This window comes from Chelonia mydas, chromosome 9 (assembly GCF_015237465.2).
Source record: "Chelonia mydas isolate rCheMyd1 chromosome 9, rCheMyd1.pri.v2, whole genome shotgun sequence".
Lineage (NCBI taxonomy): Eukaryota > Metazoa > Chordata > Testudines > Cheloniidae > Chelonia > Chelonia mydas.
This window is the reverse complement of record NC_057855.1, coordinates 94,706,394-94,730,355: the sequence shown is the minus strand read 5'-3', so window position 1 is coordinate 94,730,355 and position 23,962 is coordinate 94,706,394. Positions and strand designations below refer to the sequence as shown.

Sequence of the window (23,962 nt, the reverse complement as noted above, 5' to 3'; positions counted from 1 at the left end):
AACAGGAGCTCACGGTTCGGTCTTGTGGTTAAAGCACTGGACTGAGACCCAACAGATCAGGGACCGACTCCAGGCTCTGCCACTGATTTCTTGTGTGACCTTGGCCAAGTGACTTAATCTTTCTGTGCCTTAGTTCCCCATCCATAAAACAGACCAAGACCTTTTGCTTCCAACCTCCATCCCTACAGAAGGCCCTGCCACGGAAGACAAAGGAGAATCTCCATTAGCTGTCACACTGTTAGAACTCACTGTGAGCCACTAGAGATCTGTAGCGTACGTTCACAGTAGCCAGTCTCTGTGACACAGTGTCGCTAAAACCACCATGGGAATTGGTGATTGCTCAAAAAAACCCCACCCGATTCGATGCTTTGTATATTGATGTTCCTAACGTTCAATTTAACTTCCCTTACAATACAACGAATGCAGATTTGGGCCAGGAATCCTCTAATGGGCAGTGTGTGTCTGCACGCTTAGACTCTGGTCACTGCACCCCTCCAATTCAGATTTCTCATAATAGCACAATCTCCATTCCCACGAAAATATATGAAATGATGCAGCTTGCTTTCATACCAGGACTCAAGGAAAGGCTCTGAGGGCTGACTGACAAGAGCCAGGTAACAAATCAACCTGAAAAGGAAAAGCAGCCAGACCATAGGCCAAATTATGAGAGGGCACCATGCCCTCCGAGCTAACGAGCATAATGGTTTGACAGGCAGGACATCAGATATGGTAATTTCCTAGGCAGTATTCCCAGCTGAAAGCAGAGAGCCAGCTGTTAATCCTTACCTTGCAAGCCAAACTCAAACTTTCCCCGAGCCAATGGCTCATTGGGCTGACATGCTTAAGGCACATCAGTTTCATAGCCAACAGTACACAAGGGAGTGATGTGATCGGCATCACCTCCGACTGTCTTTGCAAGCCACTGAAGAAGAAAAAAGCCTTGTAATTGCTAAGTGCTATTATTAATTGCCCCAGAGGAAGAAGACCCAGAGCTGAGCTGCAGAGGACAGGGAGAGGACAAAGGCAAAGAGCAGTCATTCACACCACGGCTTCAAATAGAAACGTCAGGTGTTTAAAAAGGTCTTTCTCGCAACGTGTTTGATTTTACGTTATTCACGCAAGCTGGGAAGGGAAGGGACACCCAATCACAATTTCCAGGTCAATAAGAATGGAATACACCATCTGTAAGGAGTCTAAGGGTCTGGCTATACTCAGTCAATGGGCGTGACTGCAGCTCAGGTAGACAGAGCTGAGCTAGCTCTAATGTAGCTAGCTCAGATATCAGAGCAGCGAGGCCGCGACGGCATGGACTTCAAAGCACACTGTACAAGTCCCCCTCCCCCACAGAACTCTGGGTAATTACTCAGCCACTTGGCTAATCTAGGGGTTTACTCAAGCTGCAATAGCTCCCCATGATTGCAGTTTAGACCTATGCTAATTCTGTAGTTTCCAGTAGAGTACACACATTAAAAAGGTACACCAGATATATTCCGAGTTAAACTAGATTGAGCATAGTTACCTTGTAGGTTCCTGGAGGCAAGGTAAAAGAATTCTAAAATACTTACCATTGCCCTTCCCCATCCTCATGCAAAAGTTGAATTACATCCCCGTTTTTAACCAGCAGGTCCTCCGATCCTCTATTCTTGCAATCTGCTAGGGCTTTATATTTTCCTGGAGACTAACATTAAAAAAAAAAATTACTTCACAAGAACTCTGTTCCACAACACGGTGTAATTAATTTTTAACAGTCTTTATTCCTGGCTGCTGTGGGGAAAGTGGTACCCTTCTTGGTTTATGTATAATAATAAGCAATCATGCAACAATGCTGGCGATAAGTATTCATATGCAACCTGCTTTCTTAACACTTCTATAAAACAAATTATTTTTATCTACAAAAAACAATTACTGTAATGCATGCAGCAACTGGTAACATGCTATTAAAGTCAAATTAAGTGGTGCTGAGAACTATTTTTTTTCTTCTTCCTGAATACAATTAGTAGCAAGAATTAAAATGAGGCTTTTTTTCCTTCTGTTACTGTTGTGACTTCCATGTCTTCGGGGTTTTTTTTCTGTACATCAAGTGAACATTTATGGCACTGGTGCTGCAAGTTGTAGAGAGCGCTCGAATGTGCTTTAGATCCTGATGCAGTTCGAGATCCTGATCTCAGGCTGTGCTCTGTTCCCCTTGGCTAGCACTCACACAATAACAAAAAAATATTAACAGGAAAAAATTCGCTGAGGTCAGATTGAATCCTCCCACCCCAATGCTGCTTGGGAAAAAAAACTCACTCAAAATTGTTTTAAACTGGGGAACAGTAGAGGAGACAAGTAGGGACGTGTTTACACCTTAGACGCTTCCATGCTTCTGCTGGTATGCCATCAGGGCCAAGAGCTCTCTTATTTTTCATGTGGTCCAATGCTTCCTCAAAGACTACTTCTAGGACTGGTGCCATCAGATCCTGGTGTGGTCTTATCATAAGGCATGGTTCTCTTGGATTCTCTTAATTAAGAAGCCTTTCGAAGTAATTTCTCCGCCATTCCTTAATGTGGTCTCATTGATTAACATGATGTTTTTTTTCCTTCTGGTACTGTTTCCACTTTCATCTTTAGTGACTTGATCTTACCAATATCTTTCCTTCTCTTATTGCCAGTCTGTATATTTCCCTCTCACCCTGCTTTGTTTCAAGATGAACATATAAGCCCTCCACAGCCCTAGCCCCACTGGCTGCCACCTCTTTCTTCATTTTATACTCTTGAAAATCCTGCTGTTGGAGCGTTGCTTGACACTTTGTTGTTTAAACACGTTGTTTAAACACTTTTTTCTCCTTGATGCCCTCTCAAACTTTCTCATTCCACCACCAGATCTTACTGGAGAAAAAGACTCTCGCTTTTGTTTCACCATTCTTGAGTTTTGCTTGCAATATGATTCTGCCATTGATTCATATTTTCTCTTAACCCTTCTAAAGAGATCTTTCCCAACACTTTCATTTTAAACTCCTTGCTAACTTTGTTAAGCTTCCAGCACTGGTTTTCTGTACTGCTTTGGACTATTTTCTTCTCATGTATATGTTTCCAGAGTCAAGAACCAGCAAGTCCACGCTGAGCTGCAATGTTTTCCCTTGAGATAACCTGACAGGTTTTTGATGTTCTTCAGCTCAGTTTGGCTTACCAGGAAGTAACCTATCTGCACCCTCAGCCTTTCACTCTTGTAGGTAATCAAATGTTCTTCCTTCCTAGGAAAGAGTGTATTAATGACTCCCAAATCACGTCTGGGTGTGCTGAAAGACAGTTTCCCCTTCCTTGTTCTTGTGTCCAAATCTATGGCTGCTATGGTACATTTGGAAGCATTTACTGTCTCTCCCCAATGCCCATTAAGGTCAGCTCCAATTATGACTTTTCATTCTTTATCACTTTGTGCACAACCATGTCCATTTTCCCCAGAAATCCTTTTTCTTGTTTGCCACGTCCCACTTAGGGTACATATTCACATGTAACATTTAGGGGGGCATTTTCAAGAGCTAGCGTAACCAAAATTTATCCAATATACAAAGAGACAAGGTCAGCGAGGTAATATCTTTTATTAGACCAGCTTCTGTTGGTGAGAGAGAGACAAGCTTTCGAGTTTACACAGAGCTCTTCTCCAGGTCACCAACAGATAAAAGATATGACCTCACCCAGCTTGTCTCCCTAATATCCTGGGACCACCCAACAACAACGGCATACACCAGTACACAGAAGGCATAAGCAAATACAGATTTTAACAAAAAGAGAAGTCTTATAGTGGATATCACCAGACACACTATTTAGTGCCCTTGAAATAAAGCATTTTTTTATGCATCACTAACCAACTGGCTCCCATCTTCTTCTTCTGTGTCTGAGCAATTAGAAAGGTAATTGTTGCTGGACCAGTCCTCAAGCCCTTCACAGATTTCCACAGATTGTGACATTCTCGACCAGTCTGCAAGAAAATATGTTACTTAGGGCCTTAGTTCAAATAACGGATATATTTTTCGGCTGTTGGTTTGGAATAGAACACATTGCAGTGTAATATTATGCATGCGGAAAGATCTTGCAAACTTGTACATACTTTGCTTTGGCTTGTTCTGTGGCGATGAGCTGATACGATCCAACATTACAGGACTGGTGCGTTCAGAATCATTTTCTTCGGAGCTTATGGAGGCTCTATGCTGCTTTCTGAAACGTATTTAAAAGAAATGTGTCGTTTTCAATTTCGAATACTGGTGAAGTCTCTTCAGTTTGGCAAGCCAAGGATCTAAGCAGGTACTACAAGGTGCTTTTGAATACATCAGTGACTCTAGTGGCATATAGTCCCAATGTGGGGGGGAATGGGAAGGGGCAGAGAACAAACACAGCTAAAGCAATTGCCTCTCAAAGCGCAAGCACCACCTTAGCGGTAGATTTCTTCTGAGTATACCCTACCTGCTGAGATTATCGGAAATGTCCTTCTGCATGCAAAACTCAGAGTTGCTATTTTCTATGGGAGTTCTGTGCACCAATCAATATGGACTTCCTGTGGATGTTTTCAGCAGAGGGTGAGATGCTATGCTGCGCCTCTAAGAAGCACAGCACAGAATTCACAGCTCAGGGGATGGGGAGGTGGGTTGGCTTTAAGCCACTCTGGGGGCCTTTCTAAGCTATGGCAGCTTCTTCAGCACTGCCCGGAACCACCGCAGCACTGCATGTAGGAGCTTCATCCCCAACACACCCCTCCTACCACCAGCTGCGTTCCTATGCCAGGGCTTGCAAGGAGGTCCTCAAGAGACAGCCTTACGGCGGTTTTCCACAGTGCTGCCCCAGTGGAATCCTCTCTGGCTGGATATGGGGCTTTTAGGGCCCCTCTCCACTTTTCCAGCCCTTTTGCATGGCATGAGGGGGCCAGAGTGGGCGCAAAGAGCTCACCCAGAGAGTGCCCAAAAGGCTCTGGATTTGCATATGTATTTTAAATAGTGAACATAGCGAATGATTTTATTTTTTTCTTCCAAATCTGTAGAGCTCATCTGACTTACCCATCACTCAGCTGAGGGGAAAGTTGGATCTGGTCTGTAAACAAACCGTATGGTTTCTTCTCAACTGTGAGTAGGTTGCAAATACTCTGTTAGTTTAACGTGGTTTGTTAAATCACTCAGAGTCATCACCCACTCAAAACAGACAAAGTGTTACTTCAAACATTAGACTTCTTTGCACACATCAGTGCTCTTTTTTTTTTTTTTTTAAAGGCAAAGTAGAGCCTCATTAATTTGCGCTACTAACTGCAGATTAGTTGGATTACCAACTTTTGCAAACTGGAGAGAGTTAGTCTTTGATTCAGCCTGGTCTGTTAGTAGGCATCCCAACTGTACACATGCAAGTAGTCCACTAAAGTCCAGGGATTACTCATGTACCTAAAATGAGGCAGGTGCTGAAGTACCTTGCTGAATAAGGGCCTAAGAGAACAAATAAGAAATTTTAATATATCAAGATGCTCCCATCAAAAAAGGATCATTTTGATTTATTTTCCACAAGGGTAATTTGCCTTTACTTATAATAATACTGCCTGTTATCCTAGTATATGCACTATAACATTTTTCTTAAAAGTAATGAAGTATCAGTAGTAGGAGACATGCTATTTCTCTGGTGAGAAGGACTGGGCTGGCAGATTAGCAACGTGAGCATCAGAAAGGTTCTGCTGTAGTGAACACCATCAGGAAATGTACCTTTTATAAGCTCCTGCTGCTTGAACAAAATTTTTCTCATTTCACTTAACCACGCCATCTTCACATCTACTGTTGGGGCCTGAAAGAGGAGAAATATTTGAAATTTGGGGGCTTTTATGAATCCTCCGTTATAAAATTGAGTTGAGCCTCAGTTATCTAAACTGTAATTATCCAAAAACCCCTATTATCCAAAGCACGATTATAGCCTCTGATGACTATTAATTATATTTAAAATGTTCCTGAGTCCCCAAAATTATTTAAAGTTCTCCATTACATTCAGATAGCAAAGGTTGTACTGTAAATGGAAATCATATAGAGCTCATCACAATACAAGGGATGCGGTCAAAAGTACATGGGCATGTCTCATTAACTCTTTTTCCAAAACACCCAAAGGCAAAACCTGCTTATGAATAAACAGCTACCACATTTCAACTGAACAACAGAGCTGCTTCAGAATTCTAAGGCAACACCATACACATTTCAAAATACAAGCTTGTTGTGATCAAACACAACAATCTGCATATATTGTCTCCACTACTCGACCTACACACCCATAGATATACAGCCACAAATATAGGTTGAAATCCTATGAAATCACTGGGAGTTTTGCCATTGACTTCAATGGAGTCAGGATTTCACCCAGAGAGTTAATAAAATTCTCTTCAAATACAAATAAAAAAAGTTTGGAAGAAAGCTGTGTCACGTCTTGCAATGACATTTCAGTGCGACCGTGTGTTTTGGAAGGGGTATCGATTAAAGGTGGGTGGGAAACTGACTTCTAGTTCTGCAAAAAAATTTGAATCAGGACGAAAATCCCCACCGCCCCCGCAAAAATCTGCAATACTACGTTTTGGACACAGTGAAAGGTTCCGAAGCAGGAATGGTTCCCAAATGGAACACACTCCCTGGGAGCCTTGGATCCAAGGCAGCCTGCCTGGGAAGATACTAAGGAGCTCAGGAACCAGGGCTCTCAGAGCTGCCAGGCCTGTTTCAGACCAACGCTAGTATCCATGTTTATTGATTTAAGGTACAGTTTCCCCAATATTCCTTTAGCACAGGGGGATTTTCTTAACATTATACTATGCAGTTTATGTTCTTAATCTTAAGCATGGCCCACTGCAGATGCCACTAAACAAGGCAACGTAAGAACCTATTCTATTAATCTACTGGATCATTCTCAGGCTAATAGAGCAGCGAGGGATTTGAACAGAAATGGTCCACACACATTTGCCAGCCAGAGTTCCCGGTTCACAAGGAGACAGGCAATTCTCAGCTGAATGTCCACCAGTTTAAACAGCACTATGAGGATATAAAAACAAACATGGCATTTTAAAAATCACACACCTGCACAACATACACCTCCTCTCGTCCGCTGTACCAGATCTCAAATTTTCGATGATCCCCCTTCACGTTTTCAGTGATTCCAACAGCATTCATCTGTTTAAAAAGAATCACATGTACTTTTACTCTCATCTGAAAACCAAATGTCTTCACATTGTGTTCATCTTAAACAAGCCCCTAGTTCCCCCCCACACCCGCAAATTAACAAAGCTCACCAAAAATGCTTATTTTCAGTGGTGACTGAAAGTGGTTATCTACAGTTGTTCACACTGGGCGTTTTGTTTAACCATTTGTAACATCTACAGAAGGTTTCTTGGAGCTAGCTGTGCCCCTCTGGGGACTTTCCATAACATTCATGGATCAGTGGGAGTGATTTAGAAGAGGGATCACAGGCCTGAGACTCAGGCCTTCTCCACAGTTTGTGCATTAACTTCCCGCTGAGGGGAAGGTTTAAGAAACAACCCCAACACTCTCCTCACTTCAGACACAGCATCCAAGTGTCAGGGCAGTTCTGCTTTTCACCCAGGTCTACCGCTAAAGGCCAACATTTCTGAGAGGAAGAGGGATGTACAACTTGAGCTACCTTGGGCAGCTGGGAGAGCTCAGCAACTCTGAAAATCAGGCCGAAAGCTGGGCACCCAAAACCCAAACCATTTTTGACAATTTGGCTGGAGGGGACCAAGGCACAAAGAGATCATGTGACTTGTACAAGGACAAACAGAGCCACTGACTCAACTAGGATTAAAACCCTAGAGAGGTCTAGCCGCCAAGGAAGCCTTTACCCTATCTCTTAAACATACCACCAGATTACTGCCTCACCAGCAATGGATACTAAGCCATATTTTAATACCAGGCTTATTCCTCTAAAGCATGTGCATTAATATGCTTCTTGATCGCTTTTACAGCACAAGGTGCTAGGAATTGATAGCTAATAATTAGATCAGAGGTGGGCAAACTACGGCCTGCGGGACCATCCTGCCCGGCTCTTGAGCTCCCCGCCGGGGAGTGCTCTGGGCGGTGGGGCTGCGAGAGCCGCCGGCCTGCCCCGGTGCTCTAGACTGTGTGGTGGCAGCATGGCTGGGTCTGGTTGGGCGGTGCGGCCGCCAGTCCTGGTGTTCTGAGCGGCATGGTAAGGGGGCAGGGAGCAGGGTCGGATAAGGGGCAGGGGGTCCCGCGGGGCAGTCAGGGGACATGGAGCAGGGGGCGGTTGGATGGGGCGGAGGTTCTGGGCCGGGGGGCGGTCAGGGGACGGGGAACAGGGGAAGTTGGATAGGCATGGGAGTCCTGGGTGGCCTGTCAGGGGGCAGAGGTGTGGACAGGGGTCGGGGCAGTCCGGGGACGGGAGAAGGGGGGGTTGGATAGAGTGTGGGGTGCCGGGAGGGCAGTTAGGGGGCGGTCAGGGGACAAGGAGCAGGGGGGGGTTGGATGGGTCAAGGGTACTAAGGGGGGCAGTCAGGGGACGGGAAGTGGGAGAGGGCTGATAGGGGGCAGGGGCCAGGCCGTTTGGGGAGGCTGTTTGTATCAGTGAACAAGTCTTATCTAATGTCTCTTTTCTGGGTCATATTCCACTGGTTCGGTGCCAAACTGGACCTGCAAATTGCTGTTTTACAAAATTCTGCATGCCTGCACTGAAGAACAGGGTCAAGTTTTCAAAGGTGCCTCAACCCAGCCTCCATTTGCTCTCCTACAATTGTGTGTATATAAAAATACCCGTGCTCAAGAAACGTGCACACTCAAACCTGCTGCACAGGAGTTAGTACTCTCACAGAGATCAACAGAAAGCCATTCTGGAAAGTTTTGGCCCACATTGTACAGTGCCATAATGCTGCAAAAAGCCAGATCTAGCTCCATGGTTTTTTTTTTAAACTAAAAAATACAAGAGCTGAGAATTTTTTTTCCCAAATGATTCAATTTCTATTATTTATGCATGTTTTGGCATAGGGATTTGCAAGGTTGTTTTTTTAATTTTTCTCTCTCTCTCTTTTTTTTTTTTTTTAATTAATGGACTCATGTCACAAGTGATGGTCTAGAAGATTATATACTGACTCAGGAATAAAGTAGCCAGGAGTAAGTGGGAGCAAGTTGCAGTGAGGGAGGTTTAGGTTGGATATTAGGAAAAACTTTTTCACTAGGAGGGTGGTGAAACACTGGAATGGGTTACCTAGGGAGGTGGTGGAATCTGCTTCCTTAGAGGTTTTTAAGGTCAGGCTTGACAAAGCCCTGGCTGGGATGATTTAGTTGGGGATTGGTCTTGCTTTGAGCAGGGGGTTGGACTAGATGACCTCCTGAGGTCCCTTTCAACCCTGATATTCTATGATTCTAAGTTACTGTAATAGTCTTAAACCAACTCTTCTCAGAAAAGTACTGTATCTGCAGTCATTTAAAGTATTATCCCAAGTCTTACAGATATACAGCTCTGAAATAAAGTTATTCTGATAGATTTCTCAGTTCCACAGATTCTACTAAATAGATTTCCTGAACTATAAGTCTCTAAAAAAACATTCTTCCTGAGCAAAAAAATGATTCAATACTATCACTAATCAAACAAATCCAGGGCTCCAGAAACTCATTTCTGCCCCTCATGCCACCAATACAGAAAAGAAAATAATTCTTTTATCACAAATCACTCAGCTCTGCAGCATGAGCAGCTGGAAAGCGAAGCAGACCCGGACAAATGTTAAGACTGGCTGAACTCTGGATTTTCTCCTCTGAACAAGGATTCCCCAAGCAGCCACTCTGGAATCTGTAAAAGCACTGAGGTACTTTTCCTACAAGGAAAGAGAAGCTCTCAAGAAACAAAATGATGAAGTTTGGAAAAACAAACAAATACTGAAATAAATGGCCCGGTACTTATTGGTCTCCCACTGCAATTGCTATTGTGCCTATGAGCTGAACAGACTTGAGAGAGCATAACATATTTAAAAGACATTCTGAATAGAGTGAGGGCCTAACTCTCCAAGCCCATCCAAGTCAGTGGGAGTTCCATACATGGAGGCTTATCCTCTAAATACAGATTTGTTCGGCTCTAAAATACGCACATATTATTATTATTATTCACTAGAGGCTGGGCACTATGCTGGCCAGAGGAGAACATGGCCCCTGCCTTCAGGAGCTTACCACATGGAATGCACTGGGAGGCCCATGGAAAGGGTCCATCTTAAAGGGGTGGGTGCTTTACAGTATAATGGGAGAGCGATAGCATTTTCACTGATAATGGTTAGCACTTGTGGGCACCGTGGAAGCTGGAGCACAATGGGCCCTAAGAAAGGCAGGAAACAGGAGAATGATAGATTGGGGTTTCTCCGACCTTTGCTGATAGCAGGGTCTGTAGATGCCCTGGGATAGCTGTTTACATCGCTTGAGTTCTGTTCTATGCTATTTCCTATTGAAACTTACCTTTTTAGTAGCGGCAAATCCTTGCCAAAGGAGGGAGGGTAGCGAGAGAGGAAGAGGGGTCATCTACTTACCTTCCCGACTACACAGACAATTGGGAAGTCGGGTGATTAGCAGCCGTTGCTCAGACATCGCCAGGAATCAGAGGGTGCAAGAGCAGGGTGACCTGCTCCGGCCTAAGAACAGAGAAGGCATGGCCTTGCCGTCTTGTTGCCCCAGCAGGGACTGGTCTTACCAGGAGGCCTCAAAGCCTTGGCAGTGATTGAGAAGCTTGGGACGATGCCTCATTATCCCCGTTGGCTTTCAGACAGAGCTTTAATTCAGCAGGATCACATGGCTGAACTACAATTTCCCTGATGCTCAATGGAAGAAGCAGATTCATGTTTCCCAAAAACACATCTCTGTCCCTCATGCATGGCTTGTCAATGAAATTTTGCCCTGGGCAAAGTGTCATCTGATCTTTGAAACGAAAGACTTGCCTATGATTCTAATTTGGGGTGTTGCCCATTCTGTGCTTGGAGAACAAGGGACTTCGTGGCTTTTTAAAATCAGAAAAGATTCTTTCATTAGGCTGGCAGTAACACTCTGTACATCATGAATATTAATAGCTGAGAACGTTACCTTATCTATTGGATAAATAATACTTTCCCAATTCTGAAAGCTACCTGTTTATTACATAAAATGCAATTTCCCATCGTTACCAGGTTTTCCTTACTTTCAAAAAATGCTTAAAACTGTATGAAGAGGTTTTATCATACGCATCTCCATGCTCCTCTCTCTTCTTACAAAACACCAGGGCTTTCTCATACAGGAAGAGGTGCCTCTGCATTGGTTTGAACCTGGCAAGCTCCTTCATTTTTGTAGGGCCTTTTCGGTGTCCTGTCCAAACACTGAACGATCCTTGCATCAATACTTTTCCAAGTTCACTCAAGTCCCCCTGGTAATAACACAGCAAATAAATAATCACCAGTTAAAAATTTAAAACATGCCCTGTAACAAGGTGGTCTGTCCCCTTTAAGGGCAGTTGTGGCCCAGGACCAGCCAACCCTGTCCCAAAGCCAGAGGTCTCTCTGGAAGGATCAGCAAACCAAGCTGGAAATGGGGGCCAATTGCCAGAAGCGATGCACAGACCAAGGAAGGAGGGCTGTAGTTATCCTGTTCCAAGGGGAAGACGTCCACAGGGGGAAGAACTGGGAAGCTGTGGAAACTTATCAGGAGTGATGCACAGCCCAGGAAAGAGGGCTGTGAATACCCTGTTCCAAGTTCACGGCGGGGGGACGAGTAATTTGAACCCAATTTGTACCTAGGAAAGACCCAAGGGGAAGGACTTTCTGGAGAAAGTAGGGTCTGGAGTGGGACCAGCAGAGCTTCCCTGCTTAGCGGGAATAAGATACCATAACCTGAAGCCTCAGGAAGGACATGGTTTTGAGCTTGAAGGGTCTAAAGGAACGGTGTTTCAAGAGGCCTTTATAAATTAGACCCCAAGAGGGAAATTTTATGAAAAAGCCCTGACAGTGGGTGAGTTATTGGGTGAACCAGTAGGGAAATGGAGATTGTGCCATGAAGTGGCTTTGCTCTGGGACTGCACCTGCAACATGCCCTTTGCATGCAAACAAAAAAGGGAAGTGTTTACCCAACTAATGCGATTAGAGGAAAGATCGACACCCAGAAGTGTTTTCTCATCCTATTCATTTTGTAACTGTCTTGTCTATTATACTTTTTAACATCATATTGATTCATTTTAGACTCTATTTATTCCCTATCTTTTTGGACTCTACCCATTCCCACTGAGATGCCCAGAACTTTGGAGTAAAAGGTCTTTCATTACCCAGATGTACTTACATCATATCCTGTTATTGAAATCTGATGCATAGAGTCATTGACTGATTTTAGTAAATCCAACATTGCAACCAAAGCTTCTTGCAATTCTTTAACTCCATCACAGCTTGTGCTGTATTTTAGCAATTCCTGTAATTAGAAATCAAAGACTATATGTTTTCACTTGAATGTAACACATTTTCTCCATTGCCTATGAAATCGCAATCGTTCAGAAACCAGTGTATCTTTTATTTTGTATCTTGGGGGAAAATGGAACATTTTAAAATACATTCACTGTTGTATGGAAAACGTGTCACATAAGCACCACATTCACACACAGCTTTTTTCTCGGCTTCATTAAAGACAGTCAGTGTTGGTTCCGGGAGGTCATATTCAACTAACCTCCCAGAGTTCTTTGAAGATATTGATGCTGTGATAGATAAAGGACATGCAACCGAGACAGGCTGTAGGTTTCACACATCAGAGAATAATATTCTAGGAAAAGAGAGTCAGAGAACAGGGACTAAAATAAGATACCAAACAGAAGACTACCCTAACAGTGGGAGACCCCAGGTAACTATAGATGAAAACCCTTAACAATGGACAGAGGCAATAAGTGAGTAACCAAGGTGTCAGTGTTTAAAAATTGTATTATCCATAATATATACACATACAAAGTTACATTATATAGCTGATCTCTTTCTCTCTCTCGGTTATAACTTTGTATGTACATCCCCCCACCTGAGAGGAAGGATAATCCAGTGGTTAGAGTGCTAGCTTGGCACTTGGGAGACTTGGGTTCATTGGCCCACTCTTCCATAGACTTCCCGTGTGACCATGGACAAGTCACTTAGTGTCTCTGTGCCTTGGTTCCCCATCTGTAAAATAGGGACCATGGCCTTTCCCTGTGTCACAGGAGTGTTGCAAGAACAAATACACTAAAGTCTGTGAGGCACTCAGATAGTATGGTGATGGCTGCCATAGAAATACCTAAGAAAAAGTAGACATGCCAATGTGGTAAATTGCATTTATCATGCTCTTTTGATCATCATCATCTACTCATAGTTCCATTTCCTGCAGGATTCTTTCATTCCATATCACTGAGCAGATTCAAACAACCTTTTCCCTCCTAAAAATAGCTTGCTACAAATACTTGTTTCCTCCTCCAATATGGAGTTTTCCCTCCCCATAGAATTTCTCCATTTTGAAGCCAAGGTTAAGCCATATTCAGACATGAGCCTATCACAGGTTTAAAGGTAAAGGTTAAGGGGCTGGGAAGAGGGAGATATTGGGTTGGTGGCTTTGTTCACACTGTGTAAAGAGTGCCTGACAGTAAAATTCAGGTATTTGGGGTTCTTCTTCCTTGTTTCTGATTTAGAAAGTCAGGTTTTGTCTACCTTGGAAAGCTGGAGAAACAGGAGATACCAAGGAAGCGAAACCTGATTCATTAAAAGGAATCGTCAATTTTAACATTATTTAGTAAAAAACACTCGGGCAAAAAGCTCGCTTTAATAAAAATTCTGTATTTATGTCTATTCAACTCAGGGCTGAAAAAGATCCCAATCTACACTTCTAGGTCATCCAACAAAAATAAGGAAGGCAAGACTTGATATTCCTGATATTTCTAAGGTGAAAAAACCCTAAGCAACTCCTCCCCCTTTATTCAAATGGTCAGGTCTTCTTCAGACATCACAACTGTGCACTGCATGAGGGCTTAATGATGGCTGGAATTTTAAGAAGGATCCAGTAAATCACCAGCCACATAAGTGAAGAGAACAGCATACAAGTCTGCAATTCTGTTGCCGAATAAGTTGCTAAGGGGTGCAGTGATAACAAGACATTCTCAGACTTCAGTAGTACAGTGCTTTGAGTGTTGCCCTCAGCATACGCCAGACATAAAAGAGAATTTAAAACTCTCCAACAGCCATCAGCAATGTCCCAGATTTAAGGCCTAAGCATGCCTGGTGATGGCTAGTGAATATCCATTAGTCTAGACCTCCCCTCAGTTCCTTATGCTTTTAAAAAAAAAAAAAAAAAAAAAAAGACATATGAATACCTTCAAAAGCAACTGGTATTTTGTCAAACGTTGTACTGGCTTGAGCAAATAGGAATCCAGCCCAAGTCTGTGTTCTAATTTTCTTTGGCATTCCTGTAACAAAGAAATAGCATAAAGTAAACATGCAGACAAACGTATAACAAGATCCAATGGTTGAAAGTTGAAACCAGCCAAATTTGGACGGGAAATAAGGCACAATTTTTTAACAGTGATGGTAATCAACCATTGGGACAAGTTACCAAGGATTGTGCAGGATTCTCCATCATTGGCAAGTTTTCAATCAAAACTGGATTTTTTAAAGATATGCTCTAGTTCGAACAGGAATTACTGTAGTGAAGTTCTCTGGCCTGTGTTACACAGGTCAGACTGTATGATGACAATTGTTCCATCCAGCCTTGAAATCTATGAATAGGATGCACAATAATTTACTCTTCTACGCGCCATATGTTCAAGTAACTGCGGTGGATATTAATGGGGATTTCCCACATGGATAGAATGGAGAATAAGGTTGCAATGTTGAGGACATGAATGTTGCATTTTGCAAAAATAATTCACCCAGGCTAACGTATGCTTTGCACATGAATAATTAGCATACCTGAAAGAAGGTGCTTTCTGAACACTGCCTCCACAGAGACTCCGACCGGGGTTTGTTCTGACAATATTTCTCATACATCTGAAAATCTTTTCGCTGCAAGGAGAATAAATAAATCAATTTTAAAATACATGCACTCTGTACTTCTTACTTAAGACAACTGTAAGGCAGAATAAGGTGAGCACCAAATGCCCTTCTTAGCTTCTATTTCACTTGCAAATTGGGAGAATATATATTTAAAAAAAACAAATAGATGGGAAATGAGAGTCACCCCCTAAAATTAGGAGATTCTTACACGGTAGATAGGCCTATTGCCATGCCTGCTGCTTTTCCCCGTATGTTGCTGGACATGTGGGCAAGATACATTTTCAGCTCAGATGCTCTGCTTGCTCCCCGGACCTGAAGAAGAGCTCTGTGTAGCTCAAAAGTTTGTACCTTCCACCAACAGACGTTGGCTAAGTAAAAGATATTACTTCACCTACCTTGTCTCTCTCCCATAAACACAGTGTCCAGGGGTTGCTATTTCATATAGGAAGCATCAAGTTGAGGAATGCTAAGTATCGGGGGGAAATGGGGCTTACATAGTCTGTTCTAAATAAGACAATTGATTCACTTACCCTTTCCAGGAAACAAAGCCCCACTCGCTCTGGTGCTCCAACACAGCTTTCCAGATTGTGTAGGAAAATTCTGAAAGAGGTTAAAGGAGAGACACAATGTGACTGGGAATACAACAGCAGCTGAGCAGTCCATTTTTAAGGGGAACTCATAAAGAAAGGGAATATACAGCTAGTTACCTACTTGTTATGGAAGTCATATATCTCTGGCATATTCCCAAAGAGAACATCCTCTCTGTTTCTCAGGGCAGGTGGCATGAGAATGACCATTGCTGGATTTTCCATTTCAGCCCTGTAACCCTGTAGAACACAGCAGGTATTCATGATTAGGCCTGTATAAGCCTGGTTTATTGCCATAAAAAAGACTAGATGGAAAGGTACATGACTAAAATGTACGTGGTTACAAAATGCTACTTTCCTTTCATTTCTTTTTTTAGTCCCCACGTCTTCTTGATTTCCCCTATTTTTTTCTTTGAATTCTCCTTGCTTTCAGAGGTTGAGTATTGGTGACATTTGTCTGATGGAGAGAGCTTCACATGACACTGTTGTTTCATCAGACAGCACGAGGAAGTAACTACAAAGCAACATGAGATGTTCCTGCACCTAGGGTTGAATGTGATGCTTGTGTTCAGCATCATTCCCTGTGTGCGACAGGGCGAGGAGACCAGGCCAAAGTCTGGGAATGGAATTCAGAGCCCTCGCACGGAAGAAAGTCGCTCTACTGTTAAGGATCCAGGTTGCCCTCTCGTCTACATATACACATGCATGGCTTTGGTCTGTGTTTACACATTATGTAACAATTGATTTCTGAAACTTTTAGATATACAGTAGGATAAGGAAAGTACCCACCCACATACACACCCATTAAAACACCATTTACTTCGGAGACGTGCTGTATTTTGATAAGACAAACTGCCATTGGCTTCTCTCTACAGTACAACTGAGGGAGAGGTCCTGGAGGAATATTTGTCTTGGTTATACATCTGCTGTTATGACTGCAAGCCATAGCTGACAACTCGTTAAGTGGAAAACAATTAAAGATACTCTCACAAGGTCTGATGCGGTGGGAAATTTGTAACAAAGCAAAAGACTGCTAGATATCAAATAACAAAATCAATGGGCATTTTTTGCTGTTCAACAATACACTCTCGGAACACCAGATCCCTTTTCTCCTTGATTCCTGCTGCCTAAGGTTTTTTTCCCCGCTCTGCTTCAGCATCTGCCCCTTGAAATCAACGGCATTTTCCAAAAGGGAATCTGCACTAAGTAACCTGGCAGTGGCACAATGGATATTATTGGACTGTAAATTGTTATATTTTATTAAAGTATTAAAGTGTAGCACTCTACCTTAAAGTCACATTAGAACACCATTGCAAAAAATATTTATCAATTATGTAATCCCTGGAAAGAGACCTAACACAAAAGAATAAACTGCTCAGGAAAAATGAACAGCGAATGGGCAGAGCCAGGACTTTGGACGGTCCCTGTTGTCGTCTCCGAGCTGGATATATAATTTTTTTGTGAAAAAGATAACAAGTAGCCAGTCTCAGGGACAGCTTCTAACTGCGGATGCAGACACACGAGGCTTCCACAGAATTCAATGCATGCTACACACAACGGATGACAAAATGTGCCCGTTTAATGGATCTAGTCAATCAGTTAGGAATAATGAATTCAGTTATATATAACTTTACCTACATCAGCTTTGAAATGTGTGTCTTTTGCACAATTGCTTATTAGCAATGCTGGCATATTTTACCTAAAATATGAATTTACTACTGACTTTAAGATACAACAGGAACACAAATCTTGAGTCAGCTAAATGGAAATCAATCATTTCAGTTTTAATCACCATTACCAGGCCTTGCTGTATAAAATGCCATGTCTTGGGAAGAAATTGATGTTTTCAGAAAAGCATGGGGGTGGGAGAGAGAGGATTTCAGTCTATCAAGCCAGCATATCATATTATAATACACATACAGACACATTCATGCATTTGTGCATATGATCAAATTGAAGCTTATTCTGTATATTTCCTCTCCAACCATTGATGAAATTAGTTACTAAGACATATGTTTGTGAACAGAAGGTTCCCCCCAAATTATAGATTAAAAGATTGTGCACATACTATCTGAATCAAAAGAATCATCTGAATCAAAATGATGGGAGAAAAACTCCAGATCACCTGGGGTGTGCCAGCAAAGTAGAAATTTACCAAATCACATTTTTGTTTAATTTGCCAGATTGGCAGATGCCTTTCAGAAAACACATCAGAGAGCAGTAAGGAGGAATTTTAAGTAACTCACCATCAGAACAGTGGACAGTTCCTCTACGTACACTCTCTCTGTTTCTATTAGCTCATTTATGACATGGCTGAAATAATAATAATAAAAAAAAAACAACACCACCACAATCAGAAATGCTCCATCTATGTTTGCAGGGTTGAGCCATTGCATTTCGATTTCATGGTAAATATGCCTGAAATTAGCCACACTGTAACAATTAGGGGCAGGTAAATGCATAACAGATTAAATCCATCTCAGATCAGAGGGCCATATGCACCTTAAATGAAGAATTAAGGGTTTTGTTTGGACCCTTTGCTCTTTATGTGCATTGTATTTACACTTGGTGAATTCAGAGTGACCATTTAACTCCCTGCATGCCTGTATTTTACTGTAAACACCAACTTGGTTGTGTAACAAACCATTAATTTTAATGTGTTCATTTTCTATCAATAAAGTGTAACACCCAAACAGATTACTACATTAAAACTCCTCTTTCTCCTCACTACACATCAAATAATTGGCTGTTCTTAACAAATTTCACTAAAGGATCATTTTTTGAACTGTGTTTTGAGGGGAATTACTATTTTAAAATTCAGACATGGTTTATCTAAGCTTAAAAAAATAGCACCATGTTTTCGCCTTGAAAAAGGATTTTGAGCTTCTTAGGCTCTCCCCATGTTTCCCTAAATGCTACATGTTCCCAGTTCTTCTGAGCACCAACAAAATCTTGGCCTCATGTTTTCTTGAAGAGTAAAACTTCCACCTCTCTAAAATTCCAAATTTTGCTTGATGGATTTCTATAAAGAGGTCCTACAAAAATGATGACTTTTGGACATTTCCATAATTATTTACCAGTTCAGAAGCTTTAGATGTCATTCACCATTTTGCCTTCAAGAATTAGTTCTCCTCTAAGAAGAACCCAAAATCTGAATTAAAGAACTAACTTTTCTGGAACATAGTTTATAGCACATTTTTTAAAAATTAGATTTGCAAATCTAAGAGGCAAGCCGACACTTCATAGCTTCTATCTGGAAGAGTTTTGCCTGAGAAGACTCATTTCTTACGCTGCTGCCAAAAGAATCTCTCTCCAAGTGAGGCAAACATAGTGCAATCTCAAAAGACTGCATTCAGAACATGGTGAATAGCAAAGGTTTACAGAAGACAACATGGAGGGCTTGTCTACTCTACCGCTTAAATCGATTAACTAATGTTGCTCAGAAGTGTAAAAAAGCCACTTCCCTGAGTGATGCAAGTTACATCGACCTAGGCACCATCCATGCCAGTGCTAAGTCAACAGGAGACACTCTCCTGCCAACATAACTTCCACCTCTCACTGAAGTGGACTAATTATGCTGATGGGAGATCGCTCTCCCATTGGCATAGCGCGTCTTCACCAGACACGCTACAGTGGCGTGGGGTAGTGTAGACTAGCTCTGAGGTTGACCCTTGGAAGGTGCTACAGTGACTGCTAATCTATGTATGTCTTCTCTAGACTCATTCAGCCAGATGGATGCTGTCAGCCTCAAAAATGCTTTGGACATGCAATGAAAGGACAACGCTTTTCCATGTCAACAGCTCCTTCAAATTCTTTAAAAGCACCAAGGCTGTGCTCACATCCAAAGAGCAGCTCGGTATATTTTAGTAACTTTAAACTCTTGCCTATTCCCTAGGACTCTTCCAAGTTGTGCTACCAGCCTCAGGAGTCTGTCAGCTTGATGCACACTTAAGTAGTATATATAAACTGACTTTCCCTAATCATTTTCATATGGCCAATAAAAAAAAATTGGAAGCCAAATCTATGAACAGGACACACAGAAGCCTGAATAAACCAGCACATGACCAAACTAAATGGTGAAAACTGGTGGAAAACACTGTACACCTGAGGTGCGGAAAGATAAAGAAAGAATAAAAACATGTTCAAGCCATGGCCCAGCCCCCATCCCGAACATGTGCCAGATCATACAGGGAGAGAGAAATTTAACAATGTCCTCAGCATTCCGGGGCCGTCTCGGCTCAGCTGCTTGAGTGGACAGACATGTCATATTAATGGAGGTTCGTTGTTCCTACAGCAGCAAACTCGAGACTGCTTGTCTGTCTCATTCTAGGTCGTACCCCTACAACAAAGCCAAACTGGGGAGTTTTAGCTTTGATGGTGGATCTAAGAGAAAGATCAAATTGTTAAGGATACTGGGCTTCTCTTTCAGGACATTTGTTCAAGTGTTTTGCTCAGATGTGAAAACCTGCACTTGTGTTCTATTCACAGACCTTCCCTTTGCTCTCCCTTGCCATGAAATAATCTTTTACAAAGAGCTCCATGAGTCCCCTCTTAATCACTGGTTTCCCATATTTATTTAAGCTACATTGGCACATGCACTTTATTGGTGAGTTTTGATTTTTTACACACCAGCCAAGAGAATTGTTGCACTGAAAATTCCTTTTCCATTGATATAGAGTGCATTTTGAGGATAAGAGTCACCTAATAATTACTATAGTCTTCCTCCTTTTGTGATGCTTCCAACAGAGGTTCTGATTTTGCACTAAGCAGATCTTCTGAACACAAGATATTCTACATCAGGTTCTACTAGGATAATATATGAAACAAAACATACCCTTTTAGTGTATCTAAGTTGTCTTCACTTTCTGAAATAAAAGACTGCAAGGAATTCCTTTTTTCTTGATAGTCATGCATTACTTCAATCTAGAATGGAAATGGTAGTATTAGAGAGGGCGCAAGAGATGGATATGCTTGAGCTAATATCAATCGGCTCAGTTTCTGAAATAAACACAAGAACCTCTGGGGAAGGTTTCCTGGATAAGGATAAGACATGCTGAACAGCAGAACTTCCTTGCAGTATAGGAGAGCTAAAATTAAAAATGACATACTGCGTGAGGAGCTGTCAAACTTTCTCCCAGAAATTCCTTGGCTAGGTTACTGTCTAAAAATAGTGGTTACATCCTTTTTGGGAATCGGGTTGGTTTTTTTGTTCCGTGTCTGTACAGTGCTGAGCACAAGAAGCTCCTGACCCATGACTGGGCCTCCTAGATTCTATGATAATACAAATAATAATACTCAATTTCATAGTCTACTAATAAATATGTAAGGGCATTATGAGAGAATTTCAGAGTCACTGTGAAGGCCTGATTAACCCATGCACTGAAGAACGTGCCGAACTTTAAAGGGACTTGGACACGTGCTTAGGTGCTTTGCTGAATTGGGGCCTTAGTGGTGACTAATCTTGAATTTCCTATTTCATGAGTAATTTAGATAAATACAGGTAAATGATCAGGATATTGTAATACAATTGTACAAAATGTATTAGGTACCATATATGTGCAAAGGCCATAGGCAACTATAAGTTGTAATGTATACGAAAAATCAGATGAATTGATACCTACATAAATAGACTACATATTAAAGTAATAGTTACATAGTAGCTAGAATTACAAGTGCCAAATGAACTAAGAATTGCAACAGTGTGTTATATACTGGTAATAAATACCTAACATTTATTTCAATATTATCTCTGCTATTAAGCAAAACAAGAAACTCCATTAGTTTATTCCCCCCCCCCCTTTATAATATTAGCTTTCTGATAAGGACACAAGCAACAGGCTTCAATCCTACAGATGTTAAATTATTTAAAAACCCAAATCCTTGACAGGTATACTTTATGCATCCTTCTTGGATAAAGCTGATTGCAGAATTAAAAAGAAAGAGCCAAATGACATTAGTTTTTCAAATTCTTAAAACAGTTGGGGGGAGAGGGGCATTAGAGTTTTGTTTCTAGTCTTCAAAGCATTGAAGATTCCTGAAGGAAAGATTATTTCCTTAATTGAGCTCATTGTTATACCAGGCCTAAAACAGGAAATCGATAAAGAAACGTGATTTTTGGCCCCAATCCAGGAAAACTCTTGGGCATGTACTTAACTTTTAAGCATAAATAGTCCCCTTGAAGTCAATCAGGGTGTGAGTAAAAAAGGATGCAAAACATCTCACCCAAAAAAACCAGAATCTAAATTCTATCAATCCCTGGAAAAATATGATTTCAGATCTTGCCATGTAAAACCCATTCAAGGTTCACTAACAATTTTTACCTTACGAGAGTTGAGAGATTTTCTTGACGTTTTCTTCCCAGGGAGAGAGATGTCAAATGAAAACTTCAAACCGGAATTAAAATCCATGCCTTAGATAGAAAAATGCACAATTACACAATGTAAAACAGTAATCAAGGAAGCATTGCAGGAAGAGATTAAAAAGTTATATCATCTGCATAAACGTAAATGGTCCAGAGAATATATAATCAGTTAAATTAAAGCTAAACGCAAACTGAATACACTCCTAATTAAAAAAAAACAACAAAAACCTTAGACATATCAAACAATTTTGTTATGAAAAGGGGAATAAAAGCAATCAATCATTAGGCCGTAAAATAAAAGCTCATTGGGTACAAAGAAACATCTCTCCAAGTAGGGGATATTGTAACTAACATAATCAGTGAAGCCTCTGTAAATTATAAGGAGCTATACCTTTCTAATAACCTGTCTGAAGAAATACCACCTATTGTGATTAGATTACAAAAGCCGTGAGGCTCGTCTGCTGTAAGTTGGCTCCTTTGACTCCAATGCAGCTATTCTGACTCACACCAGCTGCAGCACTAACCCATAATGTTCGGTTATAACCAAGAATCAGACAATTTTGTCTGAAGAGATAAGTCTGAAGATGAATAACATGAAGGATGCCCGACAGATGTCCAGCTGAGTCTTATAAAAATCTTTAAAAAGAGATGCTTGGCTCCATCAATTGACACGACTGGTACTTAAATCAAACAGGACCTGTTCCTTTGATGTGACCAGAGTTAATGGACAGCTCCAGACTCTATTATGCTGGTCATCCTCAAACATGGGGAAAATCTTTCATGATGTGATGCCTATAGACCTATAATGTTTTTAAACCACAAGGATAAATGGCTGGCTACGGTATTGCTATTTTTTCTTGATTATTAAAGAAAATACACCAAGTCTTTCCATTTACTTCCATAGGCTTTGTGAGAGATATGTTAGACATGCTTTTTATAAGGAAGACAGCCTGTAGATAATGTAGGGAGCCTTACTAATCTCTATTAGGACTGATTCAAACAACTGTTCTAGGGTGAAATCCTGGGCCCACTCAAGTGAAGGTAAAACTCCCATTAACTTCAGTGGAGCCAGGATTTCACCCTTTGTGTTTTAGCTTCATTAAAGCATTTGATAGGGTTGAATGGAGATGCCTTGAAATGGCAATAGAAAAAATTGGAATTGAACCACAGCTGGAAGGACTGAGGGCTTGTGTGCTATTACTACGACAGAAGAATGTTCAAATGGAAGCAGATGAGAGAGATACACAGGACCTGCGCGAGTTTACTTTCATTTATATTATCTCACAATATCAGAGCAATTCAAAGTAACTAAGGGACATCTCTCCTCCTCTCACTGGCAAGAAGACACAGGAGGAGGGGAAGATTCCATGTGAAACAGTGTCTGTGGTGGAAGGGACTTGGAGCAGTGGATTTTTGAAGCTGTGTTGCCTCCCAGCCCTGGGGCTCCTCAGTACAGAAAAATAACAGCATTCCCTTCTGCAATGAGATCTGAGCTAGGCTAAGGGATAACTTCACACTCTACTGCTGTCCCGTTTACCCCTTGCAGCAAGGCTGTGGCAGGAGCTGCATTACTACAGGCTGGATCCCACCAAGCCTGCAGAATAGCAGCCACAGAAGGACCCCAGACAAAGGTATTGAATCTCTGAGCTGCATTACCGACTGCCCACATTCTGAGCAGAAATCCCGGGGCAAAGTAAAAGGAGAGTGCCACAGAAAACAAAATCTCCGCCCCACCCATCCTGCTGGCCACCCTGCCCTCAAGCTCTCTCAGAATGGGGCACAGTGCTACAAAGGCTTCTACCTCTAAAGTCAATCTAAAATGATGGAGCTTTTGTCTCAAAGGAACGGAATCATTTTCTATCTCATCTATCACCAGTAAGACAGGAAGCAGAGTCTTGTGGTCACAGGAGATATGGAGTTCATTCCTGATTCTCTGTCATTGGGGGAGACACTAAAATCTCTCTGGCTATGTCTACACCTCTCTGGCTATGCCTACATGCATTTTGGAGCGAG

The 23,962-nt window shown here is 41.8% G+C and overlaps 1 protein-coding gene across 11 annotated transcripts in view; it reads right to left on the bottom strand.

Moving 5' to 3' along the window:
• The window catches only part of MCF2 (MCF.2 cell line derived transforming sequence), a 96,115-nt gene that overhangs the window by 10,305 nt on the left and 61,848 nt on the right, over window positions 1-23,962 (bottom strand). For 6 of the 11 annotated variants that reach the window (XM_043522658.1, XM_043522660.1, XM_043522661.1 and 3 more), the window contains 16 exons: window positions 21,909-21,997; window positions 20,423-20,511; window positions 17,835-17,901; window positions 15,713-15,828; window positions 15,532-15,601; window positions 14,918-15,010; window positions 14,323-14,415; window positions 12,291-12,416; window positions 11,164-11,385; window positions 7,059-7,151; window positions 5,715-5,793; window positions 5,403-5,444; window positions 5,028-5,091; window positions 4,088-4,194; window positions 3,846-3,958; window positions 1,566-1,678 (listed from right to left, as the gene is read on the bottom strand). In XM_043522658.1, coding sequence (XP_043378593.1) covers window positions 1,566-1,678; window positions 3,846-3,958; window positions 4,088-4,194; window positions 5,028-5,091; window positions 5,403-5,444; window positions 5,715-5,793; window positions 7,059-7,151; window positions 11,164-11,385; window positions 12,291-12,416; window positions 14,323-14,415; window positions 14,918-15,010; window positions 15,532-15,601; window positions 15,713-15,828; window positions 17,835-17,901; window positions 20,423-20,511; window positions 21,909-21,997 — 1,576 coding nt within the window. The remainder of the gene's footprint in view (window positions 1-1,565; window positions 1,679-3,845; window positions 3,959-4,087; window positions 4,195-5,027; window positions 5,092-5,402; window positions 5,445-5,714; window positions 5,794-7,058; window positions 7,152-11,163; window positions 11,386-12,290; window positions 12,417-14,322; window positions 14,416-14,917; window positions 15,011-15,531; window positions 15,602-15,712; window positions 15,829-17,834; window positions 17,902-20,422; window positions 20,512-21,908; window positions 21,998-23,962) is intronic. The other 5 variants (XM_043522659.1, XM_037909078.2, XM_043522665.1 and 2 more) reach the window with 1 other exon arrangement.